The following is a 20,657-nucleotide window of genomic DNA, read 5'->3' as shown; positions in this document are numbered from 1 at the left end:
CAGAGACTGGCAGCAGTACATTGTAGCTTCTTTTCAGCTCCAGCCTCATCCTTGGCTTGAAGCCGTGAGTCTGGCTCAGCTGTCATGTCTCCTGTTTCTCCACCTCCTTCGCTTTGTGTTACTGTTGCCCTGCAGAAGATGTGCACCTGCTTCTGGACTCCGAGTCCAGTGAGCCTGTAGCTTCAGTCCTGCTCACAATTTTGTGTGTCTGTCTTGTTTCTGATCCACATGGGGTTTTACCTTGTTTTTGAGCATGTTCAAGTCATTTAAAAATATATTTAACAAATATTTTATCTATTGCTGTGCATTTGGAGTGGAGGGGATGCATCAGGGTTGTTTACTTACTGGGTTACTTTGATTAGAAGCCTGAATTGCCCAGGCTTCTTTGTAAAGTTCATGCCATTTTGTTGTCTGCGTTATTTCAATGCCCAGACCCTCCAGTATAGAAGTTGAATAGTAGTGATGATAATGAGCATTTTTATCTTTTTCCTTGATGAGAATGCTTCCAGTGTTTCACTATTAGATATACTTACTGAAGGTTTCTGGTAGATTTCTTTTGTCAATTTATGGAAGTTTTCATCTGTTCTTGGTTTGTATTTTTATTGGGTGTTGAATTTTATTCAAGGGCATTGTTTTTTTTTGTTTTTTTTTGTTTTTGGTATTTGTTGGAATTATCATTCTTTTCTCTTTAATATGTTAAGACTAGGACAGATATTTCTGAGTTGTAGGTAACTGAGAGAAACAGGTATATTGTACATGGTTTATTTGATAATGCATTTTTAACAAAAAGCGAATCTTTATAAAACCCCATTTTGATCTTGAATTTTTGTGTATTAACACTATAAATAAGCTAAAACAAGACTGAAATGTTGTGATGAAAAAGTCTAGGCTAAATATTCTTGTAACTAAGCATTCTATAGTGAAATAGTGCACAGTTAAAGAATTTTTTTTTTTGGTGACTTATGGGATTCAACAAAGACTTTTTCAGCTCCTAACAATTCCAACTTCTTCCTGGCTTCTATTTGTAGGCTCTTTATTCCCTCCTTTTAACTTTTCTCTCTGCCTGCTCTGTCTCTTCTTGCCAGAGAGAGACCTTCTGCCAGGAATAATATTTATTTTGAGGCTACAGTGTATCAAGTGATTTTCATAGATAAGGACTACTCTTTAATCTTTATAACTTTGGAAGCTAGATATGGTATCTCCAGTATATGGGTGAGGAAATTGAGCTCAGAGAAGTTAAAACTTGTTTAGGGCCACACAGCTAATTAGAAACCCAGGTAGTATTTGAACCCAGGGCAGACTTCAAAGCCCATGTTGTTTCTACAATACTGTCCTTAAATAGCATGTTTGATGTTCCAGTTAAACTTGAGTTTTGTGTTTTGGCTTACCCACATGATTCCTGAGCATGGTGATAGGACCGCTTTGTGTCTCCAATATGATTTCCTTGAAAGACTTTTTCGTTAGTCAGGTACTTCCTTGCTTTTTCCCAGTCTGATGTTTTGTATCTTCTGGAGAGATTTCTTATAATGATTAAATCTTTCTTAACAAACAAATATAGATATAGATATATACTATACTATATATATATAGTATACTATAGATACTATAGATATATAGTATCATGGTTAAGTATGTGGGCTCTGGAGTAACTATTTTGGTTGGACCTTGAGTTTATTTTCCTTTATCTTTGTGAACATTATGAAACATTGACCTTCAGAGGTACAGAAAATAAAAATAGTGAATACCTGGGGCGCCCGGGTGGCTCAGTCAGTTGAGCGTCCAACTTCAGCTCAGGTCATGATCTCACAGTTTGTGGGTTCGAGCCCCGCATTGGGCTCTGCGCTGACAGCTCGGAGCCTGGAGCCTGCTTCAGATTCTGTGTCTCCTTGTCTCTCTCTGCCTCTCCCCTGCTCACACTCTGTCTCTCTCTCTCTCAAAAAATAAATAAACATTAAAAAAAATTAAAAAAAACCCTTTATATTAAGAGTAGTAATTATTTCTTTTTGTAACTTGTCTTTTTTTCCTTTCAGTATTGTGACACTCATCTGTATGGATATATGTAGCATACATATATGAATATATGGATATATACATCTTGGCAGAATGGGATTCTGGTTTTTGACTATATCATAGTTTACCTTTATGTTTTCTCATTGATTGGCAATTAATTTGTTCTGGATTTTTTTTTTTTTTTTCCCCATCACAAGTAACGCTGCTGTGAATATTTTTGTCACATTTCCTTGTGCACACATGCATGACTTTTAGAGTGTGTACCTAGGGGTAAAACACTGGCTTATGTGCCAAGCACATCTTTAACTTTAGTGGATATTACTAAATTTCTCTCTGATGCGTTAACCAGTTAACATTCACACCAGAGGTGTGTGGATTCTGTTGCTTCCCAGGTTTGTCAACGTTTAGTGTTATTAGGCTTTATAATTTTTGCCAAATTGCTGGATGAAAAATGTAATCTTATTTTGGTTCTGTCTTTTAATATATGTTTTTCTGATTACTAGTGAGTTTGAACATTACTCGATGTTTTTATTGGCTCTTTAGACTTCCATTTCTGTGATTTGCTTTTTCATCATTTACCTTTTTTTCTGTTGCATTGTGTTTTTTCATACTTGTTTATAATTTTTACTACATTTTATACTAATGTAGAAAGATGGTATAATGGACCAAGAGTTGGGGGTTCTGGGCTTTCTTTATTGTGAAGCATAACTGTAACCTGGGACAAGACATTTATTTGGATGCTCAAAGTAGGGGGTCTGGGTTAGGTCAGTCATTTCTAAGCTCTCCCATTCTCATTTGCCATTGCTTTGCTTTGGTTTTTGTAGCTCGTAATCAGTACCACAGATATATTAACTGATATTAAAGATATGAGAACTCAGAAAAGGAATTGCTAATGTCTAGGATTAACAAAAAAATTTTTTTTAATGTTTATTTACTTTTGAGAGAGAGAGAGAGAGAGAGAGAGGGAGACAGAGTGTGAGTGGGGGAGGGGCAGAGAGAGACAGAGACACAGAATCTGAAACAGGCTCCAGGCTCTGAGCTGTCAGCACAGAGCCTGACGCAGGGCTCGAACCCATGAACCTTGAGATCATGACCTGAGCCGAAGTTGGACATTCAACCAACTGAGCCACCCAGGTGCTCCATAGGATTTTGATGTGAAGGTTGAAAATTGCTATTTATTTATTTATTTATTTATTTATTATTTTTAAAATATTTTATTTTATTTATTTTTAAAGTAATTTTTAAAAGTGTTTTATTTATTTTGAGACAGAGAGATAGCATGAGCAAGGGGAGGGGCAGAGAGAGAGGGAGAGAGAGACTTCCAAGCAGGCTCCACTCTGTCAGTCCAGAGCCTCACATGGGGCTCAATCTCACCAACCCTGAGATCATGACCTGAGCTGAAACCAGGAGTTGGATGCTTCACCGACTGAGCCACCCAGGTGCCCCTAAGATTTTATTTTTAAGTAATTTCCACACCCAACATGGGGCTTGGGCACACAGCTCCCAAGATCAAGAGTCAACACTCCACCAACCGAGCCAGACAGGTGCCCCTGCACACTGCTATTTAATTGGTTTTATTTTCTTTTCATTAGTTCCAAACTCATTTGAAAAAGTCATTTTTTTTTTTAAGTTTATTTATTTTGAGAGAGAGAGAGAGTGTGTGTGTGCACATGCGTGCATGCGTGGGAGGATCAGAGAGGGAGGGAGGGAGAGAGAATCCCAAGCAGGCTCCGCACTGTCAGCACAGAGCCCTGTGCAGGGCTGGAACTCACCAGCTGTGAGATCACGACCTGAGCCAAAATTAAGAGTCAGATGCTTAACTGACTGAGCCACCCAGGAGCCCCCAAAAAGTCATTCTTAATATCTTTCTTTTAAAAAAAAGTCTCTGGGGACAAGCTTAACTATAGAAATAACTAACAAGGATACATTTTTTTGAAATGTGACTATGAAAACTAGAGCTTTGCATGTCATTTCAAGAGTGTACCTTTTATTTACTGTTCATATGCTTTTATTATTTCCTTATTAGATAAGTAGTTTAGTATCTTGGCTTAGAACTAAAATTTCCTCTTATTAACTAAGCAGCCTTTGGCAGGTTTTAGGCAAAACTAGGAGGTTTGTGTCGAGCACACTTAGAGGCACCTGTTTCTCCTTTCTGTGGCTTACTTTCTATTACATTCTTTCTCTGATTCTTTGGGCACATTGCATTTCTACTTCTTTATCTCTTTCACTTTTTTTAAAAACCTTTTCTTTATTCCAAATTTAGTGTTGCAAGTGATTGATAACAAAGTGTTTAGTCTTCTTCCAAGTCTGTGTTTTTATCCTTTATTTTTTTAAGTTTATTTTATTTCATTTTTTTCAGTAAACTCTGCACCCAGAATAGGGGCTTGAACTCATGACTGTGTGACTAAGAGTCACATGTTCTTCTGACTGAGCCAGCCAGGCACCCCAATATTTTTATACCTTAATAAATGAGAAGAATTGTTAATTAGGAAGGAGTCTTGCCTGTAGAATTCTAGTTTAGACATTACCCAGGAGGGTAGTTACATGATAACATCAATATTAATGATAATAATAATAATAAGTAGCTAACATTTATTAGGCTCTTATTTTGTGCTAGGCATTGGGCTAAATGCTTTACATAATTTATTAATAGTTTCCATAGCCCTGTGAGGCTATTATATTAGCTATTCAGAGCTCTTGGTAGTAGTGGAGAGCAGTTTTGAATGTTTTTTATTGGAATCTAGAGAACTTTTTTAGATTTGTAAAAATGCAAATCTTAGGGTTTCACAACATTTACGTCCCCTGACATTTTTTTTTTTAAATCTGAAAGAGAAGAGAAAAGACGAAGTGTTAGAGGAAAGATAGTTGAGAATTTTCCCGAAATAAATAAGGAGGTTCTCTTTCAGAGAAGTTTGACTAGTGTAACTAGTCAAGTACTAATTAGTGATAATCTCCATTATCTTGGACTTCTTAAATAAATGGGCATCCAGAGAAAAACTGACAGGAGTTTTGCTGGGAGACAGTGAATTTGCACAAGAAGTTTTGATACCTGGGTGCTTTGGAGTAACTGACAGCTGGAAGGGCTAAGACATTAACAGAAAGATTCAAGGGAAATGAAGGATATTTAACACTTGGGTGTAGTACAGAGACATTCTGGAAATGTTTCTAGAGCCTGCTCTCTTTCCTTTAATCTTTACTGTGGGAATTACTTAACTTCCCCTGCAGACTTTGTCCAACTCTGAAGCATATTGCTGCCTAGATAGGACTAGAACCAGGACAAGAATCCAGACGTTTCGTTACACTAGCCTCCAAACCCCATTTTTTTTTAATTTTTTTTTTTAATTTTTTTTAACGTTTATTTATTTTTGAGACACAGAGAGACAGAGCATGAACGGGGGAGGGTCAGAGAGAGAGAGAGGGAGACACAGAATCCAAAACAGGCTCCAGGCTCCGAGCTGTCAGCACAAAGCCCGACGCGGGGCTTGAACTCACGAACCGCAAGATCATGACCTGAGCCGAAGTCGGACGTTTAACTGACTGAGCCACCCAGGCGCCCCCCTCCAAACCCAATTTAACTGTGACGTGAGGTCTGATCTAGCACCCCAGTTTGTGGACCTGTGTTTTCCTCACTCCTGGAATCCTTCTGTCGTCCCTGTAGGGGGCGATGTGGCACAGCCGAAAGAGAATAGGCTTTCGAGTTCGATGGGTTGTCTGCTTCCACCAATGACTAACTTTGAAACCTTAGGCCAAATTAACTAACTAATAGGCTCTAAATGTCCTTATCTAATTCTGCACCTGTATTACTCACTTGTTTCTCAAATCTAGCATAGTCCCATTTTCTCATTGTTGGTTTGTTGTTTTGTTTTGTTTTGTTTTGTTTTTAAGAGCAGTGGTTTCCAGAGTGGGAGGCATGCAAAATGATCCCCTAGGTAGGGTATAACAAAATATGGGCTTACTAATATTTCATCCGTAGGTCGACACTTTGCTCCATCTGTATGCCTGGTGATATACATCAGGTATGGTAAGCAAAGTAACCTGAGAGGGGGATAGTGGGGACCACAAAGCCTGGAGGGGCCCATTGTGTGAGCCTCCTTATTTGTTGGCTTACATTCTGTTCGGACATATTACAGTTCATCTCTGCCTGGATTAGTGGTCTTTCAGATTATGTCATCTTATTTCAATGAAGTGAACCTTGCTAAATAGACAAAGGGCTTAAAAAGGTTTCTGCAAAGAGTTGTAGATTGAAGTTTCAGACTCAACTGGAGATTGAAGTACTAACGTGAGGACACATGAACAACAAGAAAAAAGCAGAGCTGATACATGATATTATGAGCTTGTCAGTCTGATGCAGAGTACAAAACAATAATGATCTAAGTGGAATGAAGAGGAATCAGTAAAAAAAATTTGTTAAATACTATTTGATATATGGGTTTATATGCACTGTTGAGTGTAGTGTGTCTTAAGATATTCACTAATGATAGTATGAGGCTAATGTTATCAGTTGAGATATTTTAAAGCTAAGCATTTGGTATATGAAGACAAACTGCGCTTTTTCAGTAATGATTACAGTCATGAGCTAACTAATCTAGTACATTAAAAATTATTAAGTTAGTGATACATTTTTAGGAGATTCTTTGGAGATTTCTTACTTTAGGAGTAAAAGACAAAAAGCCATAAACCTTTGCTCTTCCTGTTTTGGTAAAAGTGGCTTAAATACTATATAGACAAATCAATAACTTTAGTTTGGTGACAAACTAGAATGCATCCTTTGTTGGGATACTCATGGAAGACATTGCTGAAGATTGAAATAATAAATATTATATCAAATTATGGAGTTTGCAGGAGTTCTTGTACATTTGGATAAAAGTACAGAACTATGGTATTTGGTATGCTCCTCTTTTAAAAAAATGTTTGTGAATTTATTTTTGAGAGAGAGAGCATGAGCGGGGAAGGGGCAGAGAGAGAAGGAGACAGAGAATCTCAAGCAGGCTCTGTGCTGACAGAGCTGACAGACACAGGGCTCAAAGTCACAAACTGTGAGATCATGACCTGAACCAAAACCAAGAGTCGGTTGCTTAACCGAATGAGCCACCCAGGCGCCCCTAGTATATTCCTTTTTAATAATAAGATATATGGTGTCCTGCCTACCCTGTCACCACCCCCCAACCACTAAAGAAAAGATTTACTAGAGAATACATTCAAAGTAAATGACTTAACATTTTATTATAAAATAGGATGTATAAAGTGTAAAGAATGATACAGTGTACCCAGAATCCAGTCTGATAAATAAAACATAGCTACATAGAGTTGGAGTCCTTCTGCACTCACATCATTTTGCTTCCATCCCCAGAGAATTTGTGATGAATTTGGTGATGCATGCTTCATGTGTACTTGGAAAGAACATGTATTGTGCCATTATCGGGTAGAACGTTCGATAAGTATCAATTAGACTAGTTGGCTAATGGTGGTGTTTGGTCCTTCTATATTCATCTTGACTTTCTACTTGTATTGATCATAGAGAAATACTGAAGTCTCAAAGTGGAAGTGTGGATTTGTCAATTTCTCCTTTCAGTTCTATCAATTTTTGCTTAGTGTATTTTGAGGCACTGTGGTTAGGTACGTAGACATTTAGGATCGTTCTGTCTTTTCAGAGAATTCTTTATGTTACAGGCCCAACAAAACAATGCACAATGTTCTAGATATTATTTCTTGCAATAGTTTTTTTTCAAGATTTTATTTTTAAGTAATCTCTACATCCAACATGGGGCTTTAAACTTAGAACCCCGAGACCAAGAGTTGCATGCTCCACCGACCGAGTCAGCCAGGCATGCCTATGCAATTGCTTTTCAAATCAGTTAAGGGAATAAAGGAAAAGAAACAAGTAATTGTTCTTTTATTTTTCTAATTTTTAATGTTTATTTTTTAGAGAGAGAGACAGAGCACGAGTCGGGGAGGGGCAGAGGGAGAGGGAGACATAGAATCGGAAGCAGGCTCCAGGCCCGAGCTGTCAGCACAGAGCCCGATGCAGGGCCCAAACCCATGAACCGCAAGATCATGACCCAATCCGAAGTCAGACGCCTAACCAACCGAGCCACTCAGGTGCCCCAGTAATTGTTCTGTCTTTAAAAAAAATTTTTGAACAGTTTTAGATTTACTGAAAAACAATAATAGGGAGTACCCATACATACCCCATGCCTGTTCCTTCTCTTATTAACATCTTACATTAGTGCAGTTCGTTTGTTACAATCAATGGACTGATGATGTTCTGTTATTATTAACTAAAATCTATATTTTGTTTAGGTTCCTTAGTGTTTCCTCATGGCCTTTTTCTGTTCCAGAATCCCATCAAGGATACCACATGATAATTAGTTGTCGTGTCTTCTTAGACTTCTCTTGGGTTTGTCAGTTTCTCAGACTTCTCTCTTTCCCTCTAAAAAATGTTTTTATTTATTTATTTAAAGTAAGCTCTACACCCAGTGTGGGGCTTGAACTCACAATCCCAAGATCAAGAGTCATATGCTCCACTGACTGAGATAGCTGGGTACCCCTGTTTCTCAGACTTTTCTCATCAAATTTTTTATGAAACTTGACAAACTTGAGTATTGGTTAGGTATTTAGTATATTTTCCCTCAGTTGAGATTTGCCTGATGCTTTTCCTCATGATTATACTGGGTTTAAAGGTTTTGGGAAGGAAGATCACAGAAGAAAAATGCCATTTTCATCACATCATATGAAAGGTACATTCTGTGAACATGATTGGTCACTGTTGGCTTCAGTCACCTGATTGACGGTTGTGTCTGTCAGGTGTCTTCACTGCCAAGGTATCCCTCCCTCCCTCCCTCTGTTCTTCTTTGGAAGGAAGTCACTGTGTGCAGCTCACACTTAAGGAGTGGGGAGTTATGCTCCACTTTCTTTAGGGCAGAGTATCTATGTAAATAATTTGGAATTCTGTGTAGGATATTTGTTGATTCTTTATTAATTCATTCACTCATTTATATAATTATCAACTTAAGGATATTTAATGCTATTTAATTTTGTTGCTGAAATTTCTAACTTTGGCCATTGGGAGCTTACAGTTGGCTTCTGTGTCTCTTTGATACGCCCCTGTCATGTAGTGTTTTCCCTCCCAGAACTTTCTTTCAAGATGCTCTAGGGCTCATGTTGTGTATTTCCTGCCTCAGCCATTTCTCCAAGGAGCTCTGGTTCCTTTTATTGGAGAGTGGTGTTATACACCAAAAATTGAGCACTAGGTGTTGTCATTGCTATTGGGATATTGTTGTTTCTAGGCCCTCTCAGTTGACAGAGCAAGGACGTATATCTGTGTATACTAACCCCTGTATGTACGTGTATCTACAAATGCTTCTATGTGTGGGTATCTGTATCTATATTAAACTAACATGAACTTGTACTAATGTTTCCAATTGTAATCCATTACCACACGGATCTTGCTAGCTTCTCATCTTGCTTCTCTGTAACCTCACTCTCCACCATCTGCCATCCATTAACTTAGGTGTTCAGTTGCAGTGCCCATGCATACTCGTATCAGAATCGTTAACTTATAACCCGTGAGAAACTAGAGTATGGTACTTACGTGTGTTTTGCTTTGTCTTTAGTCTTACAGACTCCATTTATTTCCAGAGTTACTTAGGTCACTACTTTCCCCCTCACCCTCTTCAGTGAGGTTGTGTCATACATTTGTAACAGTAGGATTTTTTTTTGTCACATTCTGCATTTCATCCTGAGATCCTCTGACATTACAAGGATTTGAAAAAATTGACGTACATTAAGGTTCACTCTGAAATTTCTGTCGGTTTTGACAAATGTTTAGTGTCATTTACACTAAACCTGTATCCTGTGAAAGTTTCTCCACCCTAAAACGTCCCCTGTGCTTCACCTGTTCATCCCTTTTGCCTCCCCGCCCCCCTCCGAAATCTCTGGTAACCACTGATTGTTTTAACATTTGTATAGTTTTGTTTTTCTGGAAGGTCCTGAGATTGGAATCATATGGTGTTTAGCCATTTCAGACTGGCTCTTTTCACTTAACAGTATGTATTTAAGCTTCCTCTGTGTCTTTTCATGGCTTGATAGCTCATTTCTTATTGCTGAACCACATTCCATTTATGAAAGTGCCACAGTGTGTTTATCTGTTCACCCATTTAAGGACATCTTGGTTGCTTTTCATTATTTGGCAATTCTGAGTAAGCTGGGTGTAATCATTTGGGTGCAGGTTTTGTGTGGATAGAAGTTTTCAACTCAGTTGGGTAAATACCGAGTTGTACAATTTCTGGGATGCATGGTAAGGCTGTACAGTTGGCTTTGTAGAGACTTCCAGGCCGTCTGCTAGTGTGGCTGTGTGTGTGTTACTGCCAGCAGTGGGCGAGGGTGCCTGTTGCTCTGCGTTCTGGTCAGCATTTGGTGTGGTCATTTTTGTTCAATTTCAGCCATTCAGTAGTATCTCGTTGTGTTTTAATTTGTGATTTCCTAATGATAAATGATATTGAATGTCTTATATGCTTATTTATCATCTGTATGTCTTCTGTGAGGTATCTGCTCAGATCTTTTGATCATTTTTTTTTTTAATTGGGCTGTTTTCTTAAAAAATTTTTTTTTTTTTTTACATTTATTTATTTTTGAGAGACAGAGAGAGGCAGAGCATGAGCAGGGGAGGGGGAGAGAGAGACACACACACAAAATCTGAAGCAGGCTCCAGACTCCAAGCTGTTTGTCAGCACAGAGCCCAACGCGGGGCTTGAACTCACGAACTGTGAGACCATGATCTGAGCCAAAGTCGGATGCTCAACCGACTGAGCCACCCAGGCGTAATTGGGCTGTTTTCTTACTGTTGAGTTTTAAGAACTCTTTTTTGCACTTGGGATGCAAGTCCTTCATCAGAAGTGCTTTGGAAGCATTTCTTTCACATTAGGGCTTGTCTTTTCATTATCTGAGCAGTATCTCTTGCAGAATGGTTAATTCTGGTAAGATCTAACTGAACAGTTTTTTCTTTCATGGATTGTGTTTTGGGGTTTTGTATCTAAAAACTCACTTGTTTTGTTGGCTTTGGGCTTAGGACATTAAATAGCCTCTTCTATGGGCTTACAGTTTCAACCCTTTTTAGATTGAAGAAACTTTGCATACATTCTCATAGCTAGGACTGTAGTCTTTTTTTTTTTTTTTTTTTAACATTTTATAGGCTAAGGCTGTGTTTGGTTCTTTTTTTTTAATTATTAATTTTGCTTCAAAGACATTTATTGTTGCATTGTTTAAAGTAGTAGATAACTGAAAATAATTGTCAATAATCAAGGCTCAGATAAGTTTTTGAGGAGTATTTGACAGCTTGGAAAGATGCTCAGATATATTGTTATATTCCTCCCCCCAGCTTTATTGAAGTGTAATTGACAAATAAAATTTTATATATTTAAAGTGTACAACCTGATGATTTGATATATATGTGTACCTTGTGAGATGATTTCCACAGTTAATTAACACATCTATCATGTCACAGTTACCTTTTTTTGTGGTAGTTTAAGATCTACTCTTTTACCAAATTTCAAATATACAGTACACTACAGTATTATCAACTGCACTTACCATGGTGTGCGTTTGGTCCCCAGATTGTTCATCTAATAACTGAAAGTTTGTATCCTTTGATTACTATCTTCCCATTTCCCCTACGTCCTAGCCACTGGAAACCACCATTCCACTGTGCTTCTATGGTGAATTTGACTTTTTTTTGTATTACTAGATTACACATATGATGAGATCATGGTATTTGTTTTTCTTTGCCTGGCTTGGTGCACTTTGTGCACTGATTTTTTTAAATTGGGTAGGGTGAAACTCCTGAGTAGGGTGATTAGGGTCCACTGAAGATGAAACGTGTTGGCATAAATATATGTAGTGGATTTCTCTGACCACAGGATGAGATACAGGAAGATGTGGGTGCAGAGTCTGAGATCATGGTATCATAGAATTTTATTTGTGCATTCACGTGGACAAAGATTTTGGCAGTCGAAATGGGAAAAAGGGGTGGATGTGAGATATCATGAGGAAGGAAATGGCAGGGTTTGAAATCAGAGTTAGTATGTGAAGGGAATAATACAGAGGTGTTGGTTATCTCTCGATTATGAGGCTAAGAAAAGGCAAAGTGCCAGGAGTGTGAGTGGAAGGAAGTTAAAGCAATGTGCTTACATTCATGTAAGTGTTGATTTTCAAGGTTATGTCAGGAGCACAAGGACATACTATCAGGTATGGAAGTAGGATTAGATATTTGTTCATTGTGGAACTGTTAAAATCAGAATTAGAGAGCTTGAGTTATTAGTATCTATGGAGCACTGGATGGACTTACCTATCAGTAAGGCTTAGGGAAATCATTTATAATAATCTTAGTTTATATGTACCCTATACATTTGGATTTTATGTAATCTGAATTGTTGTTGGCCTGGTTAAGTGAAAAAACTTACTGTTTTAAACAGTTTGAGTTCCCCCAGAAGCTGCCTCAGACAAGGATTTGAGTGCGAGTATTTTATTTTGAAGATTATCCCAGGAAATACCAGTAGAAGACCATGAAGTGAGATAGGGAAGGGAAGTTTTGCAAGTAAAGGATTTGTTATCAAGCAAGTTACAGCTGCAAGTAACTATCTGGAGCTTTCCCACTGGGGAACTCTAGGAGCCAGTATAAAACATGTCCTCAGAATTATCCCTCTTGAGGGGGCGAGGTAGGTGGTTAGGACCATTTCCAGAGGGTGGTAAGTCTGTAATATTTCAAGGTTGGCATACAGGGAATAAAATGGACTTCAGAGGTCAGAGAAGGCCATCAATTTGTTGTTTATGTTGTTTTGTTTTTGAAGCAGATGCTGTCAGTCTAGTAGACAGAATTGGCAAAGGTTAGGAGATATGGGGAAGGGTATGGATATGCCTCTTTATACTCTGCCTTGTGGTTCTAGCATCTCCAATTCATTTCCTATAGGTCATCAATCGCTCTCACTCCAAGGCTTAAATGGGCCAATCTAGCAGTACATTAGGACTGGGTCCAGCTGTCCTTTTTGGAGCATTAAATCCAGTGTCATGGGGGAGTGTGCCTATATAACAGTTTCCTCACCAACCTTATACTTGGTCCCCAAGTTCAGCTCTCAATCCATTCCCAGGTATGTTCTCCCAGGTCCCATCAGTACATATTATCAGGTCCAATAGCTGTTTTGGTGAATCACTTCTTTCCATCCAAAGCAAGGACAGTACCTCCCTGTTCCCATGATGCCAAGACTTGACCCTAGTTGTTAGCCTAGAATCAGTGAAGGGACAGATCCTGAGAAGTGTCAGCATCTTTTGAGGCATGTATCTCAGATGAGGCCTTTCATGGTCTTTAGGCAGAGGAGACTGCCATCTTGTAGCAAGGGCAAGGGAGCCACTTCTTCCGGCCTAGAGGGTTCAGGAGAATCTTGACTGGAGTGTCAATTCAATATTTTTAATAATTTACCTCCTTTCATAATCAGAATTTGGGTCTGCTTTTTAGCACAATCTGCCTTCTAGTTGTAGAGGCTGAGGGTTCCTTAAAATGCTGCTGTGAGGTCTTTGGGCTGTCTTACCATACTTTGAGTTGATACCTATATGATTTAGCCCTTGACGTTTTCTTTCTTCTGTGCATCAATGCTACTGAGCAGAAACTCAGCCACTTTCATTGTCTTTAAGATTCTTGATACCCCTATATCTCTCAGATGCTAAAGCTATTGCATAACCTAGTCATCTTTTACCTGTATCTCTTCCTAGCTCCACCACATCAAGAATCTTAGTAATATTGATGCAACAGCTCACCAGGGGTTCTCACCAAGCCACTTACTACCGGCACTGGGAACCTTGTTGTCTGGTTGGCAAGTGATCCACTTACAGAATACATCGGAAGGACCTGTTATACCAGGGTCAAATTGGTCTTGTTTGAGTTACCCTAGAAGCAAATGCTGATATAAAGACTCAAGTGCAAGTATTTCTTGTTTGTTTGTTTGTTTTGTTTTTTGTTTTTTGTTGTTGTTGTTTTTTTTTTAGGTGATCTTAGAAGATACCAAGAGAATGGAGAAGTCAGAGAAGAGAAAGCAGCTAGTAAAGGGTTTCTTATCAGGCATTGTGAGTCAGCAAACTTAATTCCAAAGGGGAACTTAGGAAGCCAGTGGAAAACATTGTTTTTTGATGCGTAAAGGAGCTGGAGTATTTATATATTAACTTCCATCAGTGAGAGGGCTCCTCCAGGAATGTTAATTCCCTGGGACTTCTGGACTGCCCTGCAAATGTCAAAGCAGTCTTCAATGGCCAGAAAAACCCTCAGGCAAAGAAATGCAGGTGTTGGCAACTGGAAGCTGATCAGTTCTACATGAAAGTAGTAGTATAGGTGAAGGAGTAAAGGCAGGATATCAACAGGGTCTTCTACACTCTTAAGTCAACAAATAATGTCAACGTCGTGGCTAATGTTGAGTAACAACCTCTTCTTGCACATTGGCTTGGTTTTGAGAGTTTTTTTATATACTTTTATATATAATCCTGTGTCTGAAATGTGATTAGCTTGTCTTTTCATTTCTTACCAGTTTCTTACATAGAACAAAAGTGTTTAATTTTGGTGATGTTCAATTTGTCTTTTATTTTATTTAATTAATTAATTAATTTATTTATTTATTTGTTTATTTTTTACAGCTTGTGCGTTTAGTGTGATGTACTAGACCATGAAGACTTTATCCTGTGTTTTCTTCTAAAAGTTTTATACTTTTATATTTTACATTTATTTTCCATTTAGAATTATTTTTTGTGTATGGTGTGAGGTAGAGGTCAAGGTTCATCATTTTGGCATATAGATAAGCAGTATATTGAACACCAAGTTTGTCCTTCATTGAATTTCTTTTGCACTTAAAAAAAAAATCAAATGGCCTTTCTAGTACTGTGTTGTCTTGATTTCTGAGGCTTTATAGTAATTCTTAAAATTCGGGAGTGTCATCCTGCACCTTTTTTCTTTTCAAAATTCTCTTGTCCAATCCTTTTGCCTAGTCATATAGAATTTAGAATTGTCTATATTTATAAAAACTTCTGCTGGGATTTTGATTAGACTGTCTGGTTAGATGGTATGTCTTTCTGTTTGTTTAGGTCTTTAAAAAATTTCTTGCATCACTCTTTTGAGTTCCAGTATACAGATCCTTTACTATACATATTTTGTTAGTGTATACCTAAGCATCTTATTTTTTGTTAGAGATATCGTAAATGCTGTTTTCAAAGTATTCAATATCTAGTTATGCAGTGCTAGTAAACAGAACTGTGGTTGATTTTTGTGTTTTGATCTTGTGTCCTGCAATAGTGTTAGACTCACTTTTTAGTTCTAGGAGCTTTTTTTGTATATTCCTTTGGAATTTCTACAAAGATAATCATGTTGTCTGCAAGTAGGGATAATTTTATTTCTTCCTTTCCAATCTGTTTGCCTTTTATTTCGTATCACTAGCTAAGACATCCTGTATAGTGTTTAATGGAAGTGGTAAGAATGGGCATCCTTGTCTTGGTCCCAATCTTAGGAGGAAGGCATTTAGTTTTCTACCATTAAGTGTGACTTTGGCTATAAGTTTTCTCTAGATGCCCTGTAGGTAGAGAAAGGTTTTATTTCTAGTTTGAGTAGAGTTTATCATCAGGAATGGACATTGTATTTTGTGAAATGCTCTTTCTGCATCTGATATAAACATGTGTTTTTTTTTTTTTTCCTTTAGATTGTTAATATGTTGGATTATGTTGATTAGTTTTCAAATGTTGAACTGGTCTTGCATTCCTGGGATAAACCCCTGTTGCTTCCAAGGTTTTTATATATTGCTTGATTCAATTTTTAATACTTTGTGGAGGATTTTGCTTGTTGATGAGGGTTTTTGTGTTTGTGTTCATTAGAGATATTTATTTTTGTATTGTCTTTGTCTATTTTGGGTATCAGGATATTGCTGGCTTTTTAAGATGAATCAAAAGATGTTCTTTTGTATTTTCTGGTAGCAATTGTGTGAAATTGGTGTTATTTCTTTTAACATCTTTTCTATTGCTATTCCTTCATTTGCAATATTTTGTAATTATTTTCCCCTCCTTTCTGAAGAACTTTCTTTAGCAGTTATTTTAGAGCATGTCTGCTGGCTACAAATTCTTTTAGCTTTCTTTAATTTCTGAAGGATAATGTTCTCTCAATATAGAATTCTGGGTCGACCGTGTTTTTTTCCCCAGCACTTTAAAAGCCTTGGTCTACCGTCTGCGGACTTCCATAGTTTCTGATGAGAAATCTGTAGTAATTCATAACATTGTTCCTCTCAAACAGGAGCTGGCAGACTGTGGTCTGTGGGCGGACTATTTTCTAAATAAAATTTTAACAAAGCCACACCCACTTGTCTACATATTGTCTATGGCTACTTTCACACTGCAGTAGCAATGGTGAGTAGTTGTAACAGAGACCACATGGCCTGCAAACCTAAAATATTTATGGTTTGGCCCTTCAAGAGAAAAGTGGCTGATCCCTGACCTATGGGTAAAATGTTTTTGTTTTTTTTTTAAGTTTAAAAAAAAATTTTTTTTTAATGTTTATTGATTTTTGAGAGAGAGAGTTCGAACAGGGGACGGGCAGAGAGAGAGGCAGACACAGAATCCAAAGCAGGCTCCAGGCTCTGAGCAGTCGGCACAGAGGCCAACACGGGGCTCAAACTCACATACTGAGATCATGACCTGAGCTGAAGTCAGACGCTTAACCGACTGAGCCACTCAGGGGCCCCCTTTTTTTTTCAAGTTTTTTAAAAAAAGTTTATTTATTTATTTTGAGAAGAGAGATCTGTGAGATCATGACCTGAGCCCAAACCAAGAACTGAACACTTAACTGACTGAGCCACCCAGGGGCCCCAGTAAAATTTTCTTTTACTCTGACTTCTTTCAAGAATTTTTCTTTTTAATTTAATTTTTTATTTTTTAAATTTTACATCCAAATTAGTTAGCATATAGTGCAACAATGATTTCAGGAGTAGATTCCTTAGTGCCCCTTACCCATTTAGCCCCACCACCCCTCCAGTAACCCTCAGTTTGTTCTCCATATTTATGAGTCTCTTCTGTTTTGTCCCCCTCCCTGTTTTTATATTATTTTTGTTTCCCTTCCCTTATGTTCATCTGTTTTGTCTCTTAAAGTCCTCCTGTGAGTGAAGTCATATGATTTTTGTCTTTCTCTGACTGACTAATTTCACTTAGCATAACACCCTCCAGTTCCATCCACATAGTTGCAAATGGCAAGATTTCATTCTTTTTGATTGCTGAGTAATACTCTATTGTATATATATATATACCACATCTTCTTTATTCGTTCATCCATCAGTGGACATTTGGGCTCTTTCCATACTTTGGCTATCGTCGATAGTGCTGCCATAAACATGGGGGTGCATGTGTCCCTTTGAAACAGCACACCTGTATCCCGTGGATAAATGCCTGGTAGTGCAATTGCTGGGTTGTAGAGTAGTTCTAGTTTTAGTTTTTTGAGGAACCTCCATATTATTTTCCAGAGTGGCTGCACCAGCTTGCATTCCCAAAGAATTTTTCTTTGTCATGACCTCAGTTTGTGGGATCAAGCCCTGTGTTGGGCTGTGTGCTGGCAACTCAGAGCCTGCTTGGGATTCTCTCTCCCCCTCTCTGCTCCTCTCCTGCTCACGTATATATGTGTGCATGCTCTCTCTCAAAATAAATAAACTTAAACACTTTTTTAAAAAGAATTTGTCTTTTAGCAATTTGATTATGATGTGATCATTATAATGAGTTTCTTTGACTTTAACTTGTTTGCTCAGTTTCTTGAATTTGTAGGTATGTCTTTCACTGAACTTGCTAAGTTTTCAGCTATTATGTCTTCATGTATTGTTGAGCACCATATCACCACACTGTTTTTCTCCTTCTGGGATTCTGAGTACATGAGGAATGTTGGATCTTTTGTTTTTGTCCACCAAATTCCTGAGGCTTTATTCCTTTTTTTTTTTTTTTTTAAGAAATCTCTCTCTCTTTCTCTCTCTGTTGTTCAGATTGGATAATTTCTGTTTGATGTATCTTAAAGTTTACAGACTCTTTCCTTTGTCTTCATTCTATTGTTGAGTTCATCCAGTGAGCACCTCCTCTCCCCCAGTGAGTTTATATTTCAGTTCTAACATTTCCATTTGGTTCCTTTCCTATCTTTTGTTTCTCTACTGACATGTAAGATTTTAACTGACGTTTCTGGGGGTGCCTGGGTGGCTCAGTTGGTTGAGCATCTGACTTTGGCTCAGGTCATGATCTCACGGATTGTGAGTTGGAGCCCCACGTCGGGCTTTGTGCTGACAGCTCAGAGCCTGGAGCCTACTTCTGAGTCTGTGTCCCTCTCTTGCTCTGGCCTTCTCCCACTCTCTGTCTCTGTCTCTCTCAAGAATAAATAAAACATTAAAAAAAAAAAGATTTTAACTCATGTTTCAAGAGTGTATGTGATTGCCAATTGGAGCATTTTTATAATCACTGCTTTAAAGTCTGTCAGGTTACTACCAACTGCGTCATTTCGTCAGTGGCATCTATTGATCGTTTTTCCCCTTGTGAGTTAAGATTGTCTTGGTTGTTTGTTTGCCAAATAATTTTGTATTGTTTCCTGGACATACTGAACATTATATTGTTAGACTTTGGGTCTTCTTTAAACTTTATAGAGAATGTTGGTATTTTTATGTTAGTTAGCATTATAGTTTGGTGGACATCCAGATGATCCAGAATATATTTATATTAATTTTTTCAAGATTAACTTGGAAACAAAGATACAATTTAGAAGATTGTCATGAAGAATTTAGAGATCTCCAGGAATTCTTATACCCAACTTTGAAAAAAAGTGATGTAGAGAAATACCAAAAGTAGAAAAAGGATTTAATAAATGAGATGTGTTATAAAGGATATTATGATATTCTCTTTTAATCTGTGTTTAGCATTTAAGATTTGTTATTACCTCTTCACAGGCCAAGATTGAGGAAGAGGCAGTAACTTTTAAGTAACTTTCTTTCTTAGTAATTACAGGCTATGGGTATCAACTTTTGTTTTTTTACTGTAGGACTTAGATTTCATTTAATTTTTGCTGTTTCTAGTTGCTTTTTATTTTGGCTTTCTTTCCGTTTAAAATTCTGTTCTTTTGGGGGTAAATTGTTAAGTAACCAACATGTGTGTTGAAGAGTACTTTATAACATATCAATGATCTAAAATGGTCAGTCTTAATTATCAAAACATTAGTTGTAGGATGTTAAGGATTGCATTTACATTTTAAATTTTCTTTAGGATACTATTTATAATTATAATTTGCCGGGCACCTTGTCTTAATGGATATGTAATTTGTGTAGCCATCATTTAATTTGTGATTCTAACATATTTGAGAGTATGTTATGTAAGTAACAGCTTAATTTTGCTTAAGGAAATTGTTAGGCTTACGCTCTTTGTCTAGATATTTTTTCTTCACAGAATAAGGCAAAATGCAGCAGAAATTATTAGAGATTTTGCATCACTAGGGTCTGTGCAATACGCTGTTGGTTTTTTTTAGCTTTTTAGGTGTAGAGATTTGGCAATATGCATCTAAAAGCAACAGTTATGTAAGAAGTTTAGTGAAAGGGTTAGGATTTCATCTACCACTTCTGTTTGTGTGCCCTCAAGCAAGTTAGTGTTCTTTGCAGGCTGTTTCCTAATTTATAAAATGGGAAATGGGTATAATAAGAATGATAACCAGTATCTAGGGTTGTTGGAAGGATTAAATGAGGTAATGCATGGAAAGAGTTTTAACAGAGTGACAGCCTATGTCTGTCAACCTAAACTATTATCATGTGATAAAAACTTACCTTTAGGAGCTCTTTGAGTTTGGGGATAAATACCTTTTTGTTTAATATTGTTTAATATAAAATAGAATATTTTATTTATATCTTTTATGTATAAGCTAATAACTTCTTATGTTCTTTATTTTAGCTTTTCATTATAATTATTTGCTAAGTTATACTTAGTAACATGTTTATCTTTGTAAAACAGTAAGGATATGGGAAACTGTCTCAGCTAATCCAGGACTCTGCAGAGAAAATAATCAAGGTTAGAAATAAGACATAGCTCCATATTTTCAGCACAGGAAGCAAATGTGTGTGCTCATTTAATTATTAACTTTGTAATTATTTTAGAAGCTGTCAGATAAATAAAAGGACAGTTATTTGTCTTTTTCTGTATCAGGCTTTCACTTTGTTTTTACTGATGCTGTCTTAAATGTGCACATACAACTTGGTTTTTGGGACCTCTTCTTAATAGAATGATAAGCTCTTGGTTGAACTGTCAAATTACAGTGGTCTATTGTATCTTTTTTTGTCTCTAGGATGATTGAGGAAAGTGGGAACAAGCGGAAGACCATGGCAGAGAAGAGGCAGCTGTTCATAGAAATGCGTGAGTCTTGAGTGCTTCTGGAGCCCTTGTTTGTATGTGTGGGGATGCCTTTTTTTTTTTTTTTTTTTTTCCTGATCAAGTCACATCTTTAATCCTTAGCACATTCCAAGCTTTAGAAAAGGGAAAAAAGGGAGTTGAAGAATCATGGAGTTGAAGGACCTCAAGTCAGAGCATATATTGTAATTGAGTTGACTTGAATTGCTTTCTTTCTTTCTTTTTTT

The 20,657-nt window shown here is 37.3% G+C and overlaps 1 protein-coding gene across 18 annotated transcripts in view; it reads left to right on the top strand.

The window, feature by feature from the left end:
- The window catches only part of DTNB (dystrobrevin beta), a 238,861-nt gene that overhangs the window by 6,270 nt on the left and 211,934 nt on the right, over nt 1-20,657 (top strand). For all 18 annotated transcript variants that reach the window (XR_009615314.3, XM_078444896.2, XM_078444895.2 and 15 more), the window contains one exon: nt 20,369-20,436. Coding sequence is in view for 17 of the 18 variants with exons in the window: in XM_078444896.2 (XP_078301022.1) it covers nt 20,369-20,436 (68 nt within the window). In the remaining variant the exon portion in view is untranslated. The remainder of the gene's footprint in view (nt 1-20,368; nt 20,437-20,657) is intronic.

The sequence above is a fragment of the Panthera onca genome, chromosome A3 (genome assembly GCF_046562875.1).
Source record: "Panthera onca isolate mPanOnc1 chromosome A3, mPanOnc1 haplotype 2, whole genome shotgun sequence".
NCBI lineage: Eukaryota > Metazoa > Chordata > Mammalia > Carnivora > Felidae > Panthera > Panthera onca.
Note: the sequence above shows the minus strand (reverse complement) of the source record. Positions and strands in the feature narration are given on the sequence as shown.